Source organism: Artemia sp. Qi Xiang Cuo, chromosome 8, assembly GCF_049724085.1.
Source record: "Artemia sp. Qi Xiang Cuo chromosome 8, ASM4972408v1, whole genome shotgun sequence".
Classification (NCBI taxonomy): domain Eukaryota; kingdom Metazoa; phylum Arthropoda; class Branchiopoda; order Anostraca; family Artemiidae; genus Artemia; species Artemia sp. Qi Xiang Cuo.
In genome coordinates, this window is record NC_142801.1 from 47,980,692 (window position 1) to 48,003,585 (window position 22,894).

General features: G+C 31.6%; 1 protein-coding gene across 2 annotated transcripts in view; it reads right to left on the bottom strand.

The window, feature by feature from the left end:
* Positions 1 to 22,894, bottom strand: part of LOC148949495 (uncharacterized) — a 216,254-nt gene that overhangs the window by 52,174 nt on the left and 141,186 nt on the right. Inside the window, exons 6-8 of one of the 2 annotated variants that reach the window (XM_089093515.1) lie at positions 5,879 to 5,928; positions 2,566 to 2,733; positions 165 to 334 (exon numbers count right to left, since the gene is read on the bottom strand). In XM_089093515.1, coding sequence (XP_088949641.1) covers positions 165 to 334; positions 2,566 to 2,733; positions 5,879 to 5,928 — 388 coding nt within the window. The remainder of the gene's footprint in view (positions 1 to 164; positions 335 to 2,565; positions 2,734 to 5,878; positions 5,929 to 22,894) is intronic. The other variant, XM_089093517.1, reaches the window with a different exon arrangement.

Sequence of the window (22,894 nt, forward strand, 5' to 3'; positions counted from 1 at the left end):
ATAAATACTTATCTCATTTTCTTATCTTTTCTTACAAATTAAAGTATTCCCAGCTCTCTTTTCATTTCTTTTTTAATTTTTTGAAATATTTGTTAAATGCTTTTTTAATCAATTGGAAAGCTATCCTTTTTTAAATACAAAATCAACAGAGAAATAAAACTCACGTTATAAGTTGGGCGTTGTCATTTGGAATTTCATGAACAAGTCTCATTTTTCTATAATGGAGGAAATTAGTCAGTGTCTCGTCGCCATTTTGTGACAGTGTTACTTCATCTTTCTCTGACCAAACGACAATTCCAACTAAGGCTATGTAAATGTTTAACGGGGCATAAAGCTGGAAAAAGTATAGATTTATTGTATTATTAAGTTTAAGTCAATAAACCAGGTTTCCATACAAAAAGACAATCAATATTAGATGGGAGCGACAACCATTGAGGGAGTGGAAAGCAACAATCCTTTTCTAATTCTCTAAAATTACTAAAACTTTTGTAGAAGCTTGGTTTTGAAAACAAGTTGTAAAATGCACTCTTTTTTCAGTCATCAAACTACTACAAGTACGCTCCTTCGATGGTGACAAAGAAAATATTTTCAATTACCAGAGAAGAAACATTCTCTGAAGTTTTTTGGTTTCAGCATAATCGTTTCTTCTCCAGCGGAGTAAGCCACATTTAGCAGAAAAGTCAAGCAGCGGGAAAATATTATATATATCTTGGCTATTTCACCAACGGGAGGGATAATTGATTATTCTAATTCCAAAAAAAGCATTTTCTAAACATAATTTTATTCTTTTTCATAAATCTCGTAAAGAAAAGCTCTATTTTTAATTGTCTTTCGGGCCAACATTTCAATTACGATCCCGAGTCCTTAATTCCAAGATCCCGAGCGTAACTTTCTAACTTTAGAGTAGAATATTTTTATTTATAACACATACATCAATAAATGTCACAAAACAGCGCACATGCCTGGTGGCATACTTTAGCGCTGACAATATTGCCAACGAAAATACACAGCCATTTTTTAACTAAATTTTATAACAACGAAAAAGAAAACCCTAATGAACAAAATGCTTAGCATGTAATAAGATATTTCCTCACCAGCCTTAGAAAATTTTGCTTGTTGCTGCATTTTCGAACTGATGCTGGAATTGAGTTTCAGATTTTTGGCCCAGTGTGACGGATGTTGAATCCCGCTCTCGACGTCGAGTGAATATTGCGCGAAAAGTCTGAACAATGCGTAGTAGGATAATTATGAAGTTGAGAATTAGTTGGAAAAATTCTGGAGAAATTTTAACTCGTTCAACAAGTACCGTGGATACAGCAGTTCTGACTGGAAACTTACCACCAGTTCCATTTACTCTCATTGATTGATGCAAAATTAAACTGACTTATGTGGAAAACTGCGCGAGTCCAATGGAATGATTCATAAAATTTTAATTCTTCCACAGTATAGAGTTTAAATACAAGCGATTTTGGAACTACAGTAAGCTAGCATAAATGAAGCTAAGTGAATTAATTGATAATTTGCATCCTTCTGGTATGGCAAAATCTTTCTGATATTTATGTTACGGTGAAAGACCGAAATCTGGTAAATGTCGACATTTATCGGTGAATGTCCAAAATTCCTTTTCCTCTGCTTGGATTTAGTCAGGTTTGCCAGTCAGCTTTATCAGTCTTGTGCAAGGTTTGGTGGTAAAAGTGAAAGTACTTGTATGATAAACCCACTACCGCTGAAGTTGTTCATTCATTGACGCATTATAGAACCGGGTTTTTTTCGTTAGTTTCTTCCAGCTTATCTTGACAGAAGACAAAGAGAAGTGACAGAATAGATAGAAAATATATAATTTGGGCTATATATTTGAAGATCAGGGGGGAGGGGGAGGGTTAAAGTATTTGGACAGTGTGAAGTTAGAAAACAATTCTTATTACATAATATGCAAAATAATTGTACCTTACACATTAGGCATGCAGAACCGCTTTCCTCTTCTAGCTCTTTCCCTTTCCCCTCTCTTTTCTTACTTTTTCTGTGGCAGCTCTCACAAATGAGCAGTTAATCGAGAAGTATGAGGCATACTATTATTATTTTTTCAAATCAACGAGTAGCTTGTTCGCTTCCACTGTGCGATTTCCAGGTTACTAAAGTTGCGTTTGTTTTGACATTCTTACTTGAATTAGTTTTAGGATGTTTCTTTTTTTCGAGACATGACCTCCTCATATTTGAGGACCGAAATTCGACCACAAACCAAATTTAGACAGGATGAACAACTAGACAGTATGTAAAACTGAAATCTTAAAGCACAAAAAAAGAAAAAATAAATAAAAAGTCAGTATCTCTTAATTTTGCTGGAAGTCTCGCTTAATTTTACTGGAAGTTTTGGCTAAATAGCCTAAAATGGAGTAAGTTTTAAATCTTCGCTGCAATAGCGTTTTGTAGAGATTCTGTTCTCTACAAATAAACAGAAAGAACTCTTCTTAACAGGAGTTCTAGAGATTCTTAAGCAGTTTTCCACGAAAAAAAATGGGTATTACTAGTTTTGACTCTAATCGAATGTAAAAACAGAATACATACAGCGTTGACAATATTAGCGATATCTTTACAACGTCGTTTCACAGCATCCATGTCTGAATTTTGTTTGACGTATATCTTGTTATCCACAACCAATACCATTTCCACATATCGAGATTGAGCTGACACCCCATAGGGCTCTGGCAGAACTCTATCACTGTCACGTCTAACCTAAAAAATTACAAACATGGACACGAAAATATATTTTAGTCGAATGCTGATACAATACTAATGTAAGAAAACGAAGAAATAACATCCAAAATTTCAAGAGACCTTAAAAAAAAAACTGGTCCAAAGTTCTAGAGCCCATTTTAAGTAACCAAAAATATTGAAGGGCTACTAGCCCCCTTCCGTACCTCTTACCCCCAAAGATATACGGTCAAAATTTTGAAACAGCAATTTGATTTAGTATAGCTTAAAGGTCTGATGACTATGTTTATGGGAATTCTGTGACCCCCATGGAGAAAGGGCTGCAAGTTAGGAAATATATGTAAATTTATTGGGAGGAATATTTAGCAGTGGGAGGTTCCACGGGGAGAATTTTCCGTCGAGAGAGAAGTTTCCCAGAGGAATTTTCCAAGCAAAAAATACACAGGAGGGGGGGGGGGGTGCTTCTTGGCATGATCTGAAAAATGGTCAGAAATTAGATTACAAAAGAAAATTTTTTTTCAGCTGAAATTAAGGAGCAACATTAAATTTAAACCGAACGTGCATGAGGGGGGCTGCCCCTTTCTAAACTCTTGCTTTTTACGCTAATTTGTCACAATTATTTATGAAACACTGCTCAAACACAAGTGCCATTAAATTTGAGTGAGAAGTTCATTTATTTTTTTTTTTTTTAACTCTGAAACTTTTTTAACTAGCAGGCGGTAGTCATTTGAAAATAAAATTCTATACTGACGTAACGTAATACTCCTTAGATAATTCATTGGTGTTTATAGTTTTATCTACAAAAAGAAACTCAAAAAACGTATACAAAATTTGTTTATATCCATTTTTGTTACATTTTTACGAGTCAAACATCTCGGGGGGGGGGGGTTCAAAACCACCCTTACCCCCCCCCCCTGCTGGGTACAGACTTGTCCAAACTCAAAGAGTATATATTACACTTTTTGTAAAAACGAATTAGAAAAAGAAAAGGGCTCTATAGAGAATTTATTCACTGGTCCTATCTTCAGAGGCGTATTTATTTCGTAGGAAGCAGAGGCCATATTTTTTCTCTCTTTTTCTTTGGGAGAGGGGGGGGGGCAGTGCCTCTAAGTTAAGAGCTATTTTATATCATTATGTGATACTAAACTAGACAGGAATTGGGCAGGAAGTCCGATCCTGAAAATATGTTAACGCCCTCGCTGGTTTTTGGCATGACGATAGTGGAGAGAAGAAAAGTATATAGTAAACAGTTAGAGGTTCCAGACAAAAGAAAACAATACCCCCCAAGGAGTCTAGGGGTTAGCAAAAACACTTTTTTAAGCTGCCCAATTTTGAATGCCACTGAAAGTCAGATACTTCGTAAAACAGGGTGGTCTTTATCAGTATCACGGAGATCTGTTATTGAACTGGCCAGCCACATATTGCTGAAGGGGTGAAGAAGAAAAAATGAAGATATCTTGTAGAGGTCTTTCGGATGGAGGAGTAAAGAATCCCGCACCAAGCAGCAGCAATGACAGCCGCGTGGGGCGTCGACGGAGGGAGACCGAGAAATGCATTCAGACGCACGAACAACTGCGATCTCCAATGTGCGCACACATCATCCGAATCCCATGGGAAGGTGTTTTCACCATAGCTACTGGGCGAGATATGCAAAGGGGTTTCGTCGGTGCCCCTATATACCACAGGTGGCCCAGGAGGAACCAAGGGAAAAATTTATATATATATATATATATATATATATATATATATATATATATATATATATATATATATATATATATATATATATATATATATATATATATATATATATATATATATATATATATATATATATATATATATATATATATATATATATATATATATATATATATATATATATATATATATATATATATATATATATATATATATATATATATATATATATATATATATATATATATATATATATATATATATATATATATATATATATATATATATATATATATATATATATATATATATATATATATATATATATATATATATATATATATATATATATGTATATGTATATATATATATATATATATATATATATATATATATATATATATATATATAAGTGCATATATATATATTTATGTATATATATATATATATATATATATATATATATATATGTATATATGTATATATGTATATATGTATATATGTATATATATATATATATGTATATATATATATATATATATATATATATATATATATATATATATATATATATATATATATATATATATATATATATATATATATATATATATATATATATATATATATAAATATATATATATATATATATATATAAATACATAAGTATGTATATATATATATATATATATATATATATATATATATATATATATATATATATATATATATATATATAGAGAGAGAGAGAGAGAGAGAGAGAGAGAGAGAGAGAGAGAGAGAGAGAGAGAGAGAGAGAGAGAGAGAGAGAGAGAGAGAGAGAGAGAGAGAGAGAGAGAGAGAGAGAGAGAGAGAGAGAGAGAGAGAGAGAGAGAGAGAGAGAGAGAGAGAGAGAGAGAGAGAGAGAGAGAGAGAGAGAGAGAGAGAGAGAGAGAGAGAGAGAGAGAGAGAGAGAGAGAGAGAGAGAGAGAGAGAGAGAGAGAGAGAGAGAGAGAGAGAGAGAGAGAGAGAGAGAGAGAGAGAGAGAGAGAGAGAGAGAGAGAGAGAGAGAGAGAGAGAGAGAGAGAGAGAGAGAGAGAGAGAGAGAGAGAGAGAGAGAGAGAGAGAGAGAGAGAGAGAGAGAGAGAGAGAGAGAGAGAGAGAGAGAGAGAGAGATATATATATATATATACATACATAAATATATATATATATACATACATACATAAATATATATATATATATATATATATATATATATATATATATATATATATATATATATATATATATATATATATATATATATATATATATATATATATATATATATATATATATATATATATATATATATATATATATATATATATATATATATATGTATGTATATATATATATATATATATATATATATATATATATATATATATATATATATATATATATATATATATATATATATATGTATATCGATTTCACTCACCCTTTTATGATAACTTTTATCAGTGTCTACGCCAAGTTTGTCTCGATATCCTGAAATAAAAATTCAAATAATGTCAAGTTTGATCATAAAACTTCAGGAATTGACAGATATTGCTATGTATACAAGCCTAACAAAACGACATTTAAACAATATACACAGCTCAACCAGCAATCGGTGTTAAAGAAAAACTTATAGAAAGAACAAACGTTTAAAATATACAAGTCAATTTCAAACCTTTTGACAGTTTGATACATTTTCAAGAAAATCAAGAAGACAGAGCTTATTGATGCGCATTTGCTTTAAACAGTAACATTTTTTGAGTATAAATATTATAAAAGGCAATCGGTAAATAAAGCACTTGCAAATTCTTCTTAGCTACATCTCTTGCATTCATAATTGCTTTCAATATATAACTATAGAACTTCATCGCAAAAAGCAAGAGGTTAAGAAGGGAGCAGCCAAGTGGCTGTTCCGGCCTCTCTTGCACCCGGGGCAAAATCTTGATTAGCGCCTCCCCTGTCTCCCAAAAATTTTCATTCATTAACAAAATGTTTCATTTATATAAATCTGTTTTTATCTTACTTTAAATGGGAAAAGACATACAAAAAAAATGAAAACTTCATATTTAATTTGTCTATACTTACTACAACTGCGCCCTCTGGTCTATTTTAATAAAAATAAAATTTTAAATTACAAATGACTATAAATGTTAGATTATTTATTTGAAATTTTACGCCCCTAAAATTTCTGCGCCCAGGGTAGCCTCCCTCAGATACGGAATAGTTCCTGTTCATTTTATAGTTTGCTGTCGCTCATTACTTTCACATGAAAAATGGTCGTTTTTGTTTAATTTATTATTAAAATGGTGTGTACATACGAAGGTTATTAAACGAATTTAGTAAAGCTCTAATCATGGTAGTTTTTAAAATTTTTAATTTTAAAATCTGATAAGCCCCAATTTTTCACAAAAAAAGGAAAATACGGATTCCTGAAATGTACTTTCCGAGTAATTCTTCAATCAAATGCATCCCCTGTGGCTTCTTTGTGGTTGCGTGAATATTGTATACCATGCGTGTTATCCAGAAATTTGAAATTTTCAATTATAAAACAAAAATTAGAGGCTTGCCTATTATGTAGAAACAGATAATTTAACCAATAAACTATGATGTTGCTGATCTTCGCCGTTCACTAATATGAATTCGTCCGTTTGGTGAAATTATACGTTAGTGATAATCTCTGAAAATTCGGTTAAGTCTACAGACCTAAGATGATACTTCCTTAAGATAAAATATATTGATGACTAAATACAAATACAATATTACATTTTACTATTCCCCCAAAGGCTTATTGGCCTGTAAAGAAGGGGGAAGACATGTGAGTTACTTACTCAGAGAAAAAAGTCATTTACTTACTTACTGAGGGAAAAGAAGGGAAAAAATTGTTGAATATAAAGATTAAATAGATTAGATAGAATAAATAGATTAAACAGACTCAAATGAATCCTGCGCAATGAATCTTTCTAGAGATATTTTTTCTTCCTTATATTAATATTATAAAAACATTTAAAAATCAATTTTAAAAATAGAACAATAATTGTCAGTAATCCTATATTTACAACTGGCCTGTTGAGAAGCCAAATTGACAAGTTCATAAAACAAGTAGTAGAGAACCAAAAAAAGAAGATTGATCCACCAGTCGTCAATCATTTAATTCATGCTATAGAAAAAACCTTTCCTTTTCTAAGCACTAAACGGTTATTCCATGGAGCTTCACTTGTCAGCGGCCTCACAATACAATAATAAAACCTTATAAATGCAATAAACAATATGCACACGCACACAAAAATAACAGAGAATATACACTAAAATACAATAAAAAAAGTGATAAAAGAAAAATAAGGCTAAAAAGATCCGAAACACAGAAAGTACAAAAAAAAGCCCTGGAATCATCGGATGGAATAAATTATTAAGTCAATCTGCGTTTGCTTACGTTTTAAAGTATGAGGGAAGAGCTACGAGAAAAGACCATGATCATACTTCCATTCCTCTATTTTATAAGGGGGGACCCCCTCCACTCGGAGGTACATATTACTACAAACTTACTTGTATTGGTCCTGAAAAGGCTATTTAATACTTGAAAGCATCAAATGTTTTTGTTCATTTGGAATTTATTCTTATTTTATAGGAAATTCTTGCAACCGAAGAGGAAATGTGTATATTTATCAAGAGCTACATTAAAAAAAAAAGTCGGACTTGATTCATTTGGCCTTAAATTTCTCTGACTCGTGCTCATATTTTTTTCCCCCGTTTCCAGTAAACACACTATAAAAGCATATTTGCGAATATATTTGTATTCAGCAAAACAGCTCACATGCAAATCGAATTTGAAACGAGGCATTAGGTGTCTAATATTCTCTTGACTTGTAATAAAGTCAACTTATGCACAGGGGTTACTGACGGACATAAATCACTCAAAATTTAAATGTTTTAGAATCAGGCTTCGGGTTTCTGTCTGAGAGTGAATGATGATCAACGACAAAATGTATCCTAAAAATGTTGAAATGTAACCTCACAAACAAAAGCATAAACCGCAGATCGAATTTATATAAAAAATAAGTGTTTCTACTTTTGGGAATAGACTGAAAGGTTTGTAATCAAGGTGGGTCAATTTCGGCAAAGTAACTTTCGAGGTAAAAGTTCCAGAAGTTAAATGCAAAAAAAAACTGAGAGCTAGATTTTTCGCTTCTAGCTCTTTAAGACAAGTAAACAGTTGCTAAAGGAGGCCCTAGACGGTCAATCATTTTGATCAAAAGCTTTCGTCAATCGATTGACTCAAGCGTGATTGACCGTCTAGGAACCTGTTTGACGCTTGAGTCAAGCGTTGAAAGTAACTGATTAGAAAGTTTGAACACGTCAATGGATTGACAGAAACTTTTGATCAAAATGATTGACCATCTAGGAGCTCCTTAACAAGTAGTTGCAATACAATTAGTAGTTGAAGTAGTAGTAATAGTAAATAAAGCAGTGATAGTAGTAACTTTTAAGAGTTATGTTTAAAGGCTCATTTAAAAGCTATATCTACGTGCTTTTTATCGATTCTACCATTCATAAGTGCGATACAGCACTGAAAACAACATTTTTGGTGCCACTTCTGGAGTGGAAAAGCTCTGAAGCATAAAACAGGTACTACTGTAATAGTCATGTTCCAAAACCTTTAACTGGAGGTTTACAAGAATCCCTCCCGTACACTCCACCTCCCAGCCCCCTTAGTAAGTTTCATAAATCGTCTGCTCACCAGTAAGCTACTGCAACATTAGCAGGCTACCGCACCGTCGTAGATAGATGTTTAATGGCTCCATTACAAGCTATTGCTTATATTTACTAGGTTTTTTACAAATTCTACCATCTATTAGATTTTACAGATTTCAATGTTCACTAGTTTCTGGGGAGAATTTGCAATAAGTTCTTTGTCATGGTTGAAGCATTAGCTGCAACCTAGTAAAGAGCGAACCACTGCCCATAGTAACTAAAAGGTGAAAAACATTAAAGTAGTATGTTACCTTATACTTTGCTTCCTTTATGTTCCATCCTGTTTTATTTGCGGCCTTTACGTTCCTTCCGGTTTTTCTGATAATTCTATTCTACAGGGGCATTACACTCTTTGCCAAGAGGAACGAGTATAACTTGATTGGTGATTAGGATTTGAATAAAAGGAATAGCTGTTTAGCATTTGCAAAAAAGGGGTAATTAGTAATTGGAAACGTAAAAATAACTCAGTTATAATTACTTCTTTAGTTTACGAGATTTGCGATTTTTTGCGAAAAGGTATTTGCGTAAAGGTATTGCGATGGTTAAGAATGCCTCACAGGTAATTAAAGAATGAGAAATGGGATGCTATAATTAGAATGGTTTTAAGTTGAAAATTGTGACGTAAAAATAACTCAGTTATTTGCTTACGTGTATAGGAATTCCCATGTTATTTGCTCGCCTGTATTTTGTGTTAAATAAGTAGTTTTTGTAACTTTTAAAAGAGGTTTAAGAGGTTTGAGAGATTCAGTTGCCTGATTCCGTGTGGTTTTTCTTTACTTAGTGCCCATTATAAACGAAGTTTTTGTTTTAAATAATTATTTTTTGTATCTTTTAAAATAGCTTTAAGGGGTTTGAGAGACTCAGTTGCCTAATTCCGTGTGGTTTTTATTTAATTAGTGCTCATTAAAAACGAAATTTTTGTGTTAAATAAGTAGTTTTTGTATCTTTTAAAAGGGCTTTACAGGGATTGAGAGACTCAGTTGCCGGATTCCGTGTGTTTGTTCTTTACTTAGTGCTCATTAAAAACGAAATTTTTGTGTTAAATAAGTAGTTTTTGTATCTTTTAAAAGAGCTTTACAGGGTTTGAGAGACTCCGTTGCCTAATTCCGTGTGGTTTTTCTTTAATTAGTGCTCATTAAAAACTAAATTTTTTTTTAAATCATTATTTTTTTTTATCTTTTAAAAGAGCTTTAAGGGGATTGAGAGACTCAGTTGCCTAATTCCGTGTGGTTTTTCTTTACTTAGTGCTCATTAAAAACGAAATTTTTGTGTTAAATAAGTAGTTTTTGTATCTTTTAAAAGAGCTTTACGGGGATTGAGAGACTCAGTTGCCGGATTCCGTGTGATTGTTCTTTACTTAGTGCTCATTAAAAACGAAATTTTGTGTTAAATTAGTAGTTTATTTATCTTTTTAAAAGAGCTTTAAAGGGTTTGAGAGACTCAGTTGCCTAATTCCGTGTGATTGTTCTTTACTTAGTGGTCATTAAAAACGAAATTTTGTATTAAATCAGTAGTTTTTTGTATATTTTAAAATAGCTTTAAGGGGTTTGAGAGACTCAGTTGCCTGATTCCGTGTGGTTTTTCTTTACTTAGTGCTCATTAAAAACGAAATTTTGTTTTAAATAAGTAGTTTTTGTATCTTTTAAAAGAGCTTTACAGGGTCTGAGAGACTCAGTTGCCAGATTCCGTGTGATTGTTCTTTACTTAGTGCTCATTAAAAACGAAATTTTTGTGTTAAATAAGTAGTTTTTGTATCTTTTAAAAGAGCTTTAAGGGGTTTGAGAGACTCAGTTGCCTTAGTCCGTATGGTTTTCCTTTACTTAGTGCTCATTAAAAAAGAAATTTTTTTGTTAAATAATTTTTTTTTTGTATCTTTTAAAAGAGCTTTAAGGGGTTTGAGAGACTCAGTTGCCTAATTCCGTGTGATTTTTCTTTACTTAGTGCTAATTAAAAATGAAATTTTGTGTTAAATAAGTAGTTTTTGTATCTTTTAAAAGGGCTTTACAGGGTTTGAGAGACTCAGTTGCCGGATTCCGTGTGATTGTTCTTTACTTAGTGCTCATTAAAAACGAAATTTTTGTGTTAAATAAGTAGTTTTTGTATCTTTTAAAAGAGCTTTACGGGGTTTGAGAGACTCAGTTACCTTATTCCGTGTGGTTGGTCTTTACTTATTTGTCATTAAAAAAGAAATTTTTTTGTTAATTAAGTTGTTTTTTTTTTCTTTTAAAATTGCTTTTAGGGGTTTGAGAGACTCAGTTGCCTAATTCCGTGTGGTTTTTCTTTACTTAGTGCTCATTAAAAACGAAATTTTGTGTTAAATAAGTAGTTTTTGTATCTTTTTAAAAGAGCTTTACAGGGATTGAGAGACTCAGTTGCCTGATTCCGTGTGATTGTTCTTTACTTAGTGCTCATTAAAAACGAAATTTTTGTGTTAAATCAGTAGTTTATTTATCTTTTAAAAGAGCTTTAAGGGGTTTGAGAGACTCAGTTGCCTAATTCCGTGTGATTTTTCTTTACTTAGTGCTCATTAAAAACTAAATTTTTTGTGTTAAATCAGTAGTTTTTGTATCTTTTAAAAGAGCTTTAAGGGGTTTGAGAGACTCAGTTGCCTAATTCCGTGTGATTGTTCTTTACTTAGTGCTCATTAAAAACGAAATTTTGTGTTTAATAAGTAGTTTTTGTATCTTTTTAAAATAGCTTTACGGGGATTGATAGACTCAGTTGCCGGATTCCGTGTGATTGTTCTTTACTTAGTGCTTATTAAAAACGAAATTTTTGTGTTAAATAAGTACTTTTTGTATCTTTTAAAAGAGCTTTAAGGGGTTTGAGAGACTCAGTTGCCTAATTCCGTGTGTTTTTTCTTTACTTAGTGCTCATTAAAAACGAAATTTTTGTGTTAAATCAGTAGTTTTTGTATCTTTTAAAAGAGCTTTAAGGGGTTTGAGAGACTCAGTTGCCTAATTCCGTGTGTTTTTTCTTTACTTAGTGCTCATTAAAAACGAAATTTTTGTTTAAAATAAGTAGTTTTTGTATCTTTTAAAATAGCTTTAAGGGGTTTGAGAGACTCAGTTGCCTGATTCCGTGTGGTTTTTCTTTACTTAGTGCTCATTAAAAACGAAATTTTTGTGTTAAATCAGTAGTTTTTATATCTTTTAAAAGAGCTTTAAGGGGTTTGAGAGACTCAGTTGCCTAATTCCGTGTGGTTTTTCTTTACTTAGTGCTCATTAAAAACGAAATTTTTGTGTTAAATCAGTAGTTTTTGTATCTTTTAAAAGAGCTTTACGGGGATTGAGAGACTCAGTTACCGGATTCCGTGTGATTGTTCTTTACTTAGTGCTCATTAAAAACGAAATTTTTGTGTTAAATAAGTAGTTTATGTATCTTTTAAAAGAGCTTTAAGGGGTTTGAGAGACTCAGTTGCCTAATTCCGTGTGGTTTTTCTTTACTTAGTGCTCATTAAAAACGAAATTTTTGTGTTAAATCAGTAGTTTTTGTATCTTTTAAAAGAGCTTTACGGGGATTGAGAGACTCAGTTGCCGGAGTCCGTGTGATTGTTCTTTACTTAGTGCTCATTAAAAACGAAATTTTTGTGTTAAATAAGTAGTTGATGTATCTTTTAAAAGAGCTTTAAGGGGTTTGAGAGACTCAGTTGCCTAATTCCGTGTGGTTTTTCTTTACTTAGTGCTCATTAAAAACGAAATTTTTGTGTTAAATCAGTAGTTTTTGTATCTTTTAAAAGAGCTTTAAGGGGTTTGAGAGACTCGTTGCCTAATTCCGTGTAGTTTTTCTTTACTTAGTGCTCATTAAAAACGAAAATTTTGTGTTAAATAAGTAGTTTTTGTATCTTTTTAAAAGAGCTTTACGGGGATTGATAGACTCAGTTGCCGGATTCCGTGTGATTGTTCTTTACTTAGTGCTTATTAAAAACGAAATTTTTGTGTTAAATAAGTAGTTTTTGTATCTTTTAAAAGAGCTTTACGGGGATTGAGAGACTCAGTTGCCTGATTCCGTGTGGTTTTTCTTTACTTAGTGTTCATTAAAAACGAAATTTTTGTGTTAAATAAGTAGTTTTTATATCTTTTAAAAGAGCTTTAAGGGGATTGAGAGACTCAGTTGCCGGATTCCGTGTAATTGTTCTTTACTTAGTGCTCATTAAAAACGAAATTTTTGTGTTAAATAAGTAGTTTATGTATCTTTTAAAAGAGCTTTAAGTGGTTTTAGAGACTCAGTTGCCTAATCCTGTATGATTTTCCTTTAATTAGTGATCATTAAAAACGAAATTTTGTGTTAACTCAGTAGTTTTTATATCTTTTAAAAGAGCTTTAAGGGGTTTGATAGACTCAGTTGCCGGATTCCGTGTGATTTTTCTTTACTTAGTGCTCATTAAAACAAAATTTTTGTGTTAAATCAGTAGTTTATGTATCTTTTAAAAGAGCTTTAAGGGGTTTGAGAGACTCAGTTGCCTAATTCCGTGTGGTTTTTCTTTACTTAGTGCTCATTAAAAACGAAATTTTTGTGTTAAATCAGTAGTTTTTGTATCTTTTAAAAGAGCTTTAAGGGGTTTGAGAGACTCGTTGCCTAATTCCGTGTAGTTTTTCTTTACTTAGTGCTCATTAAAAACGAAATTTTTGTGTTAAATAAGTAGTTTTTGTATCTTTTAAAAGAGCTTTACGGGGATTGAGAGACTCAGTTGCCTGATTCCGTGTGATTGTTCTTTACTTAGTGCTCATTAAAAACGAAATTTTTGTGTTAATTCAGTAGTTTTTGTATCTTTTAAAAGAGCTTTACGGGGAATGAGAGACTCGGGGATTGAAAAAATGAAATAAAGCTATGTCGACTTTGCATATTTTATTGGTTATAAATGTTATAATAAAACATAGTTATAAAACATGTTATAAAACATAGCTTTATTTCATTTTTTCAAGGTTTATTTAGACGAGGTTACGTGCGCGCACGGAGCATCGTCTAAATTAACCTTGAAAAAATTAAACAACGCTCGGTCAAGGGCGAATAGTTTATTGGTGTTGTCTAAAAAAACAGTTTGGTTCAAAAAATAGGGTGTTCGTACTGGCCACTTTTTGCCAATTGTAGGACCCTATGGGGACTCCACACTACATTGGACATTTGACAAGGAAAAGCAAGCAAATAGCAAGTAGTTTCAAAACGCAACCTCGTCTAAATAAACCTTAAAAAATGAAATAAAGCTATGACGACTTTGCAGGTTGATATAAAATATATCCCTAAAATAACTTATGGAGTTACCATACGAAAGTAAAAACTATGGCTCTTGAGGGGATCGAGCCCTCAACCTTCACGTTATTACCATGTCGTTCCAACGAACTGAGCTAATAAGCTCTTAAGAATATTAACACTCATGTGGAAGCTTTTTATTTTCTCTGGAGAATTTAGAACTTGTTCGAGAAAACTTAGAATAAAAGTGGAGCTCCATATCTTCATGAAGAATAATCACAATCAAAGTATAACTTTTTCTATCTACAATGAAAAATTTGGAACAATATTTTAAATTTTGTCGTCTCTTTGAGAAAAATCTGAATTGAAGTGGAAAATTTTATATTATTTTATGAAAATAGAATTGATACTATAACTTATTTCATTTTCATTGAGAAAATTCAGAATCGAAGTTGAACTTTTCTTTTCCGGTAAAATATTTGGAACAGAACTTTAAATTTTTTCATCTCTTTGAGAAAGGTCGGAATTAAATTTAAGAAAATTTAGAATTAAAATGAAACTTTTTATCTTCATGGAAAATAATCACAATCATAGTATAACTTTTGTCTGAACTGAATTGGAAAATTTTTATATTATTTTGGGGAAATAGAAATTATCAATAACTTATTTCATTTTCATTGAGAAAATTCAGAATCGAAGTTGAACTTTTCTCCACTTCTTTGAGAAAAATTAAAGAGGTGAAATCAATAAAGAGTTTGTTACTTACTTTCCTTTTTTTTATAATTTCTTGAATTAAATTTCTACATCGTATATCTAAGTCGTGAAAACAATAAAGAGTTTGTTACTTACTTGGAATTTTCTAATAATTTCTTGAACAAACCGTCTTTTTGTTTATCCAGCAGGTGAATTTAAAAAAAAAAATTATACTTACTTACAATTTTCTCATAATTTTTTTACTGAAATTTCTGCATTGTGTATCCACGAGGTGTATTCAAGAAAGAGTTTGTTACTTACTTACAATTTTTTCGTAATTTCTTAAATGAAATATCTGTATTGTGCATTCAGGAGGAGGATTCAGGAAACAGTTTGTTACTTACTTAGAATTTTGTCATAATTTCTTGAATGAAATGTCTTTTTTATTTATCCAGTAAGCGAATTCAAGAAAGAATTTGCTACTTACTTACAATTTTTGATAATTTCTTAAATGAAATTTCTGCGTTGTGTATCCAAGAGGTAACTTCAAGAAAGGATTTATTACTTATTTAGAATTTTGTCATAATTTCTTGAATGAAATGACTTTTTTTTGTTTATCCAAGAGGCGAATTCAAGAAAGAATTTGCTACTTACTTACAATGTTTGATAATTTCTTAAATGCAGTTTATGCATTGTGTATCCAAGAGGTGACTTCAGGAAAGAGTTTGTTACTTGCTTACAATTTTTTCATAATTTATTGTATGAAATTTCCGTATTGTGTATCCAAGAGTTGACTTCAAGAAAGAAATTGTTACTTACTGAGAATTTTTTCATAATTTCTTGAATTAAATTTCTACATCGTGTATCTAAGTCGTGAAAACAATAATAAGTTTGTTACTTACTTGGAATTTTGTCGTAATTTCTTGAACGAAATGACATTTTTTTGTTTATCTAAGAGGCGAATTCAAGAAAGAATTTGCTACTTAGTTACAATTTTTGATAATTTCTTAAATGAAGTTTCTGCATTGTGTATCCAAGAGGTGACTTCAGGAAAGAGTTTGTTACTTGCTTACAACTTTTTCATAATTTCTTGAATGAAATTTCCGTATTGTGTATCCAAGAGTTGACTTTAAGAAAGAAATTGTTACTTACTGAGAATTTTTTCATAATTTCTTGAATTAAATTTCTACATCGTGTATCTAAGTAGTGAAAACAATAATGAGTTTGTTACTTACTTGGAATTTTGTCATAATTTCTTGAACGAAATGTCTTTCTGTTTATCCAGCAGGTGAATTCAAGAAAGAATTTGCTACTTACTTACAATTTTTTCATAATTTCTTTAATGAAATTTCTTCATTGTGTATCCACGAGGTGACTTCATGAAAGAGTTTGTTACTTGCTTACAATTTTTTTTCATAATTTCTTAAATGAAATTTCTGCATTGTGTATCCATGAGGTAACTTCAAGAAAGAGTTTGTTACTTACTTAGAATTTTGTCGTAATTTCTTGAATGAAATGCGTTTTTTATTTACCCAGGTGGCGAATTCAAGAAAGAATTTGCTACTTACTTACAATTTTTTGATAATTTCTTAAATGAAATTTCTGCATTGTGTATCCATGAGGTAAATTCAAGAAAGAGTTTGTTGCTTACTTAGAATTTGGGGTTTGAGAGACTCAGTTGCCTGATTCCGTGTGGTTTTTCTTTACTTGGTGGTCATTTGTTGTATATTTTAAAAGATAAAAAAACTACTTATTTAACACAAAAATTTCGTTTTTAATGAGCACTAAGTAAAGAACAATCATACGGAATCCGGTAACTGAGTCTCTCAATCCCCGTAAAGCTCTTTTAAAATATACAAAAACTACTTATTTAACACAAAAATTTCGTTTTTAATGAGCACTAAGTAAAGAAAAACAACACGGAATCAGGCAACTGAGTCTCTCACACCACTTAAAGCTCTTTTAAAAGATACAAAAACTACTGATTTAAAACAAAAATTTCGTTTTTAATGAGCACTAAGTAAAGAACAATCACACGGAATTAGGCAACTGAGTCTCTCAAACCCCTTAAAGCTCTTTTAAAAGATACAAAAACTACTGATTTAACACAAAAATTTCGTTTTTAATGAGCACTAAGTAAAGAAAAATCACACGGAATCCGGTAACTGAGTCTCTCAATCCCCGTAAAGCTCTTTTAAAAGATACAAAAACTACTTATATAACACAAAAAATTTCGTTTTTAATGAACACTAATTAAAGAACAATCACACGGAATCAGGCAACTGAGTCTCTCACACCCCTTAAAGATCTTTTAAAAGATACAAAAACTACTGATTTAATACAAAAATTTCGTTTTTAATGATTACTAAGTAAAGAACAATCACACGGAATTAGGCAACTGAGTCTCTCAATCCCCTTAAAGCTCTTTTAATAGATACAAAAACTACTGATTTAACACAAAAATTTCGTTTTTAATGAGCACTAAGTAAAGAACAATCACACAGAATCCGGCAACTGAGTCTCTCAATCCCCGTAAAGCTCTTTTAAAAGATACAAAAACTACTTATTTAACACAAAAAATTTCATTTTTAATGAGCACTAAGTAAAGAAAAACCACACGGAATTAGGCAACTGAGTCTCTCAAACCCCGTAAAGCTCTTTTAAAAAGATACAAAAACTACTGATTTAACACAAAATTTCGTTTTTAATGAGCACTAAGTAAAGAAAAATCACACGGAGTAAGGCAACTGAGTCTCTCAAACCCCTTAAAGCTCTTTTAAAAGATACAAAAACTACTGATTTAACACAAAAATTTCGTTTTTAATGAGCACCAAGTAAAGAAAAACCACACGGAATAAGGCAACTGAGTCTCTCAAACCCAGTAAAGCTCTTTTAAAAGATACAAAAACTACTGATTTAACACAAAAATTTCGTTTTTAATGAGCATTAAGTAAATAAAAACCACACGGAATAAGGCAACTGAGACTCTCAATCCCCTTAAAGCTCTTTTAAAATATACAAAAACTACTTATTTAACACAAAAATTTCGTTTTTAATGAGCACTAAGTAAAGAAAAACCACACGGAATTAGGCAACTGAGTCTCTCAAACCCCTTAGAGCTCTTTTAAAAGATACAAAAACTACTTATTTAACACACAAATTTCGTTTTTAATGAGCACTAAGTAAAGAACAATCCCACGGAATCCGGCAACTGAGTCTCTCAATCCCCTTAAAGCTCTTTTAAAAGATATAAAAACTACTTATTTAACACAAAAAATTCGTTTTTAATGAGCACTAAGTAAAGAAAAACTACACGGAATTAGGCAACTGAGTCTCTCAAACCCCTTAAAGCTCTTTTAAAATATACAAAAACTACTGATTTAACACAAAAATTTCGTTTTTAATGAGCACTAAGTAAAGAAAAACCACACGGAATTAGGCAACTGAGTCTCTAAAACCCCTTAAAGCTCTTTTAAAAGATACATAAACTACTTATTTAACACAAAAATTTCGTTTTTAATGAGCACTAAGTAAAGAACAATCACACGGAATCCGGCAACTGAGTCTCTCAATCCCCGTAAAGCTCTTTTAAAAGATACAAAAACTACTGATTTAACACAAAAATTTCGTTTTTAATGAGCACTAAGTAAAGAAAAACCACACGGAATTAGGCAACTGAGTCTCTCACACCCCTTAAAGCTCTTTTAAAAGATACATAAACTACTTATTTAACACAAAAATTTCGTTTTTAATGATCACTAAGTAAAGAACAATCACACGGAATCCGGCAACTGAGTCTCTCAATCCCCGTAAAGCTCTTTTAAAAGATACAAAAACTACTGATTTAACACAAAAATTTCGTTTTTAATGAGCACTAAGTAAAGAAAAACCACACGGAATTAGGCAACTGAGTCTCTCAAACCCCTTAAAGCTCTTTTAAAAGATATAAAAACTACTTATTTAACACAAAAATTTCTATTTTAATGTCAACTAATTACATAAAATCCACAGTGAATTATGCAACAGATTCTGTAAATAAAATTAAATATATTTTAAAAAGATACAAAAAACTACTGATTTAACACAAAATATGTTGTTTAATGAGCACTAAGTAAAGGAAACACAAACGTAATCAGGCAACTGAGTCTCTCAAACCCCTTAAAGCTCTTTTAAAAAGATGCAAAAACTACTTATTTAACACAAAATTTCGTTTTTAATGAGCACTAAGTAAATAAAAACCACAAGGAATTAGTCAACTGAGTCTCTCAAACCCTGTAAAGCTCTATTAAAAGATACAAAAAGTACTTATTTAACACAAAAATTTAAATTTTAATAAGCACTAAGTAAAGAAAAAACACACGGAATATGCCACCTGAGTCTATCAATCCCCGTAAAGCTCTTTTAAAAAGATATAAAAACTACGTAGTTAACACAAAAAATTTAGTTTTTAATGACCACTCATTCAAGGAAAACCATACATAATAAGGCAACTGAGTCTCTCAAACCCATTAAAGCTCTTTTAAAAGATACAAAAACTACTGATTTAACACAAAAATTTCGTTTTTAATGATCACTAAGTAAAGAAAAAACACACGGAATTAGGCAACTGAGTCTCTCAAACCCCTTAAAGCTCTTTTAAAAGATACATAAACTACTGATTTAACACAAAAATTTTGTTTTTAATGAGCACTAAGTAAAGAACAATCACACGGAATCCGGCAACTGAGTCTCTCAATCCCCGTAAAGCTCTTTTAAAAGATACAAAAACTACTTATTTAACACAAAAATTTCATTTTTAATGAGCACTAAGTAAAGAAAAACCACACGGAATTAGGCAACTGAGTCTCTCAAACCCCTTAAAGCTCTTTTAAAAGATACAAAAAACTAATTATTTAACAAAAAAATTTAGTTTTTAATGAGCACTAAGTAAAGAAAAACCACACGGAATTAGGCAACTGAGTCTCTCAAACCCTGTAAAGCTCTTTTAAAAGATACAAAAACTACTTATTTAACACAAAAACTTCGTTTTTAATAAGCACTAAGTAAAGAACAATCACACGGAATCCGGCAACTGAGTCTCTCAAACCCAGTAAAGCCCTTTTAAAAGATACAAAAACTACTTATTTAACACAAAAATTTCGTTTTTAATGAGCACTAAGTAAAGAAAAACCACACGGAATTAGGCAACTGAGTCTCTCAAACCCCTTAAAGCTCTTTTAAAATATACAAAAACTACTTATTTAACACAAAAATTTCGTTTTTAATGAGCACTAAGTAAAGAAAAACCACACGGAATCAGGCAACTAAGTCTCTCAAAACCCTTAAAGCTCTTTTAAAAGATAAAAAAACTACTTATTTAACACAAAATACAGGCAAGCAAATAACATGGGAATTCCTATACACGCAAGCAAATAACTGAGTTATTTTTACGTCACAATTTTCAACTTAAAACCATTCTAATTATAGCATCCCATTTCTCATTCTTTAATTACCTGTGAGGCATTCTTAACCATCGCAATACCTTTACGCAAATACCTTTTCGCAAAAAATTCGCAAATCTCGTAAACTAAAGAAGTAATTATAACTGAGTTATTTTTACGTTTCCAATTACTAATTACCCCTTTTTTGCAAATGCTAAACAGCTATTCCTTTTATTCAAATCCTAATCACCAATCAAGTTATACTCGTTCCTCTTGGCAAAGAGTGTAATGCCCCTGTAGAATAGAATTATCAGAAAAACCGGAAGGAACGTAAAGGCCGCAAAAAAAACAGGATGGAACATAAAGGAAGCAAAGTATAAGGTAACATACTACTCATTAAAATGGTCTTTTTTTCCAAGCCTATGGGGCTAATGGACCATCATAGAGAGATGCCTAAGAGCTCATTCTAGAGCTATTTCTCATCTATGCATAGCTTATATGAATTCTGCCATCTGCAAGTTTCATATGGCACTAAAAAAGGAGCTTTTTATCTCATTTCTCAAGGGGTGGGGCTAGCGGGCTACCAGAACATCGTAAGATAGATTTTTGAAGGCTCATATAAAGAATATTGCTCATATCTACACTCTTGCTATAAATTCCATCATCTGCAAGTTTCAAATGGCACTAAAAACGGCACTTTTGGTACCATTTCTCAAGTGGAAAGGCTGAAGCTAGTGGGCCCCCAGAACTTTTTAGAGTGACGTTCAATGGCTCATTTGAAAACTTTGGATCATATCTACGTACTTTTTATCAAATCTACCATAAGTAAGTGAGATATAGCACTGAAAACAACACTTTTGGTGCCACTTCTTAAGTTGAAAATCTTATAAGTATAAAACGGTATCATTGTAATAATTATGGTTCAAAACCCTTAACTGGAGATTTGCAAGAACACCTCCCGTATGTTCTTCCTCTGAGCCCCCTTAACAAGCTACGCAATTAAAGTCCTAAAAACACCAATATATTAAATTACATTATTAGAGGCGTGGTTCTGTTAGTACAGCGCTGGATTTCAAATTAGATTATCATGCGTTCAATTCCTGCTTGGATTTTTTTTTCAATCACGGTTTGTCCCTTCTCATGATTACGTTTCAGATAGACCACAATTTTTGCAAATGTGATGCACTCATTTTTTAAAGCCTATCCCGGGAAGGCTGATTTTAATGCTATTACTCATATCTACGTGCTTTTTACCAATTTTATCATCCCTAAGTGCCATATAGCACTAAAAACGGCATTTTTGGTGTCACTTCTTAAGTGGAAGAGTTTGGAAGCATAAAACAGTACCATTGCAATAATTATGGTCCAAAGCCTTTAACTGGAGGTTTATAAGAACCCCTTACATATACTCCCCCTCCAGAACCTCTTAGTAAGTTTCATAAATCGCCTACTCATCTTAAAAGTAAAAGATTATTGCGAAAACAGATTAACTAAAACTAAAAACTTCTCAACTAAAAATCTACAAAAAATTAAGCTTGAATGATCAACAGTTTCGAATTGTACCTTCAAACTTCACGAATTGAACCTTCAAACCTGCCCCCTTAAAGGGGCAACGACGTCCCTTCCCCTCAATTACCACCGTTAGAACTAGCACACAGGCTTCATCACAGAGTGAAGTTTGAAGGTTCATTTCAAAACTGCTGATCATTCAAGCTTAATTTTTGGTAGATTTTTAGTTGAAAATTTTTTAGTTTAGTTAATTTGTTTTCGCAATAATCTTTTACTTTTAAGATGAGTAGACGATTTAAGAAACTTACTAAGAGGGTTTGGAGGGGGAGTATAAGTAAGGGGTTCTTATAAGCCTCTAGTTTAAGGCTTTGGACCATAATTATTGCAATGGTACCGTTTTATGCTTCCAAACTCTTCCACTTAAGAAGTGACACCAAAAATGCCGTTTTTAGTGCTATAAGATAAGATAACGTGTATTTCAAGCCAAAATGTGGCCATGTACACAAATAACATACAAGATTAACAAATTACAGCACTCGTCACAATAATAAAGAAAAAAAAATAAAAATAAAATAAAACAAAAACTACTCTCTTCTTTTTGCAAAATACTCATCAAGATATCTTCCCACTAGACAAATAAATTGTGACGACATACTTTTCAAGGCATCAGGAAGCAGTACTCTATCATTCCCAAATAAATTTTCCCTTACCCCCAAAAGACCTCGACAACGACTCAAACACTGCTTCAAAGTCTCTACTTTTTCCTAAATGAGAGGACAAAAACACCTTACGTCCGGAACAATTTTCTCCTCATAAAAACTTTCAACTTCAAACGGATCGGATTGCAGTTAGATCATAGCTTCATCTAATATGTAAAATATCTTGAGGATAAATTT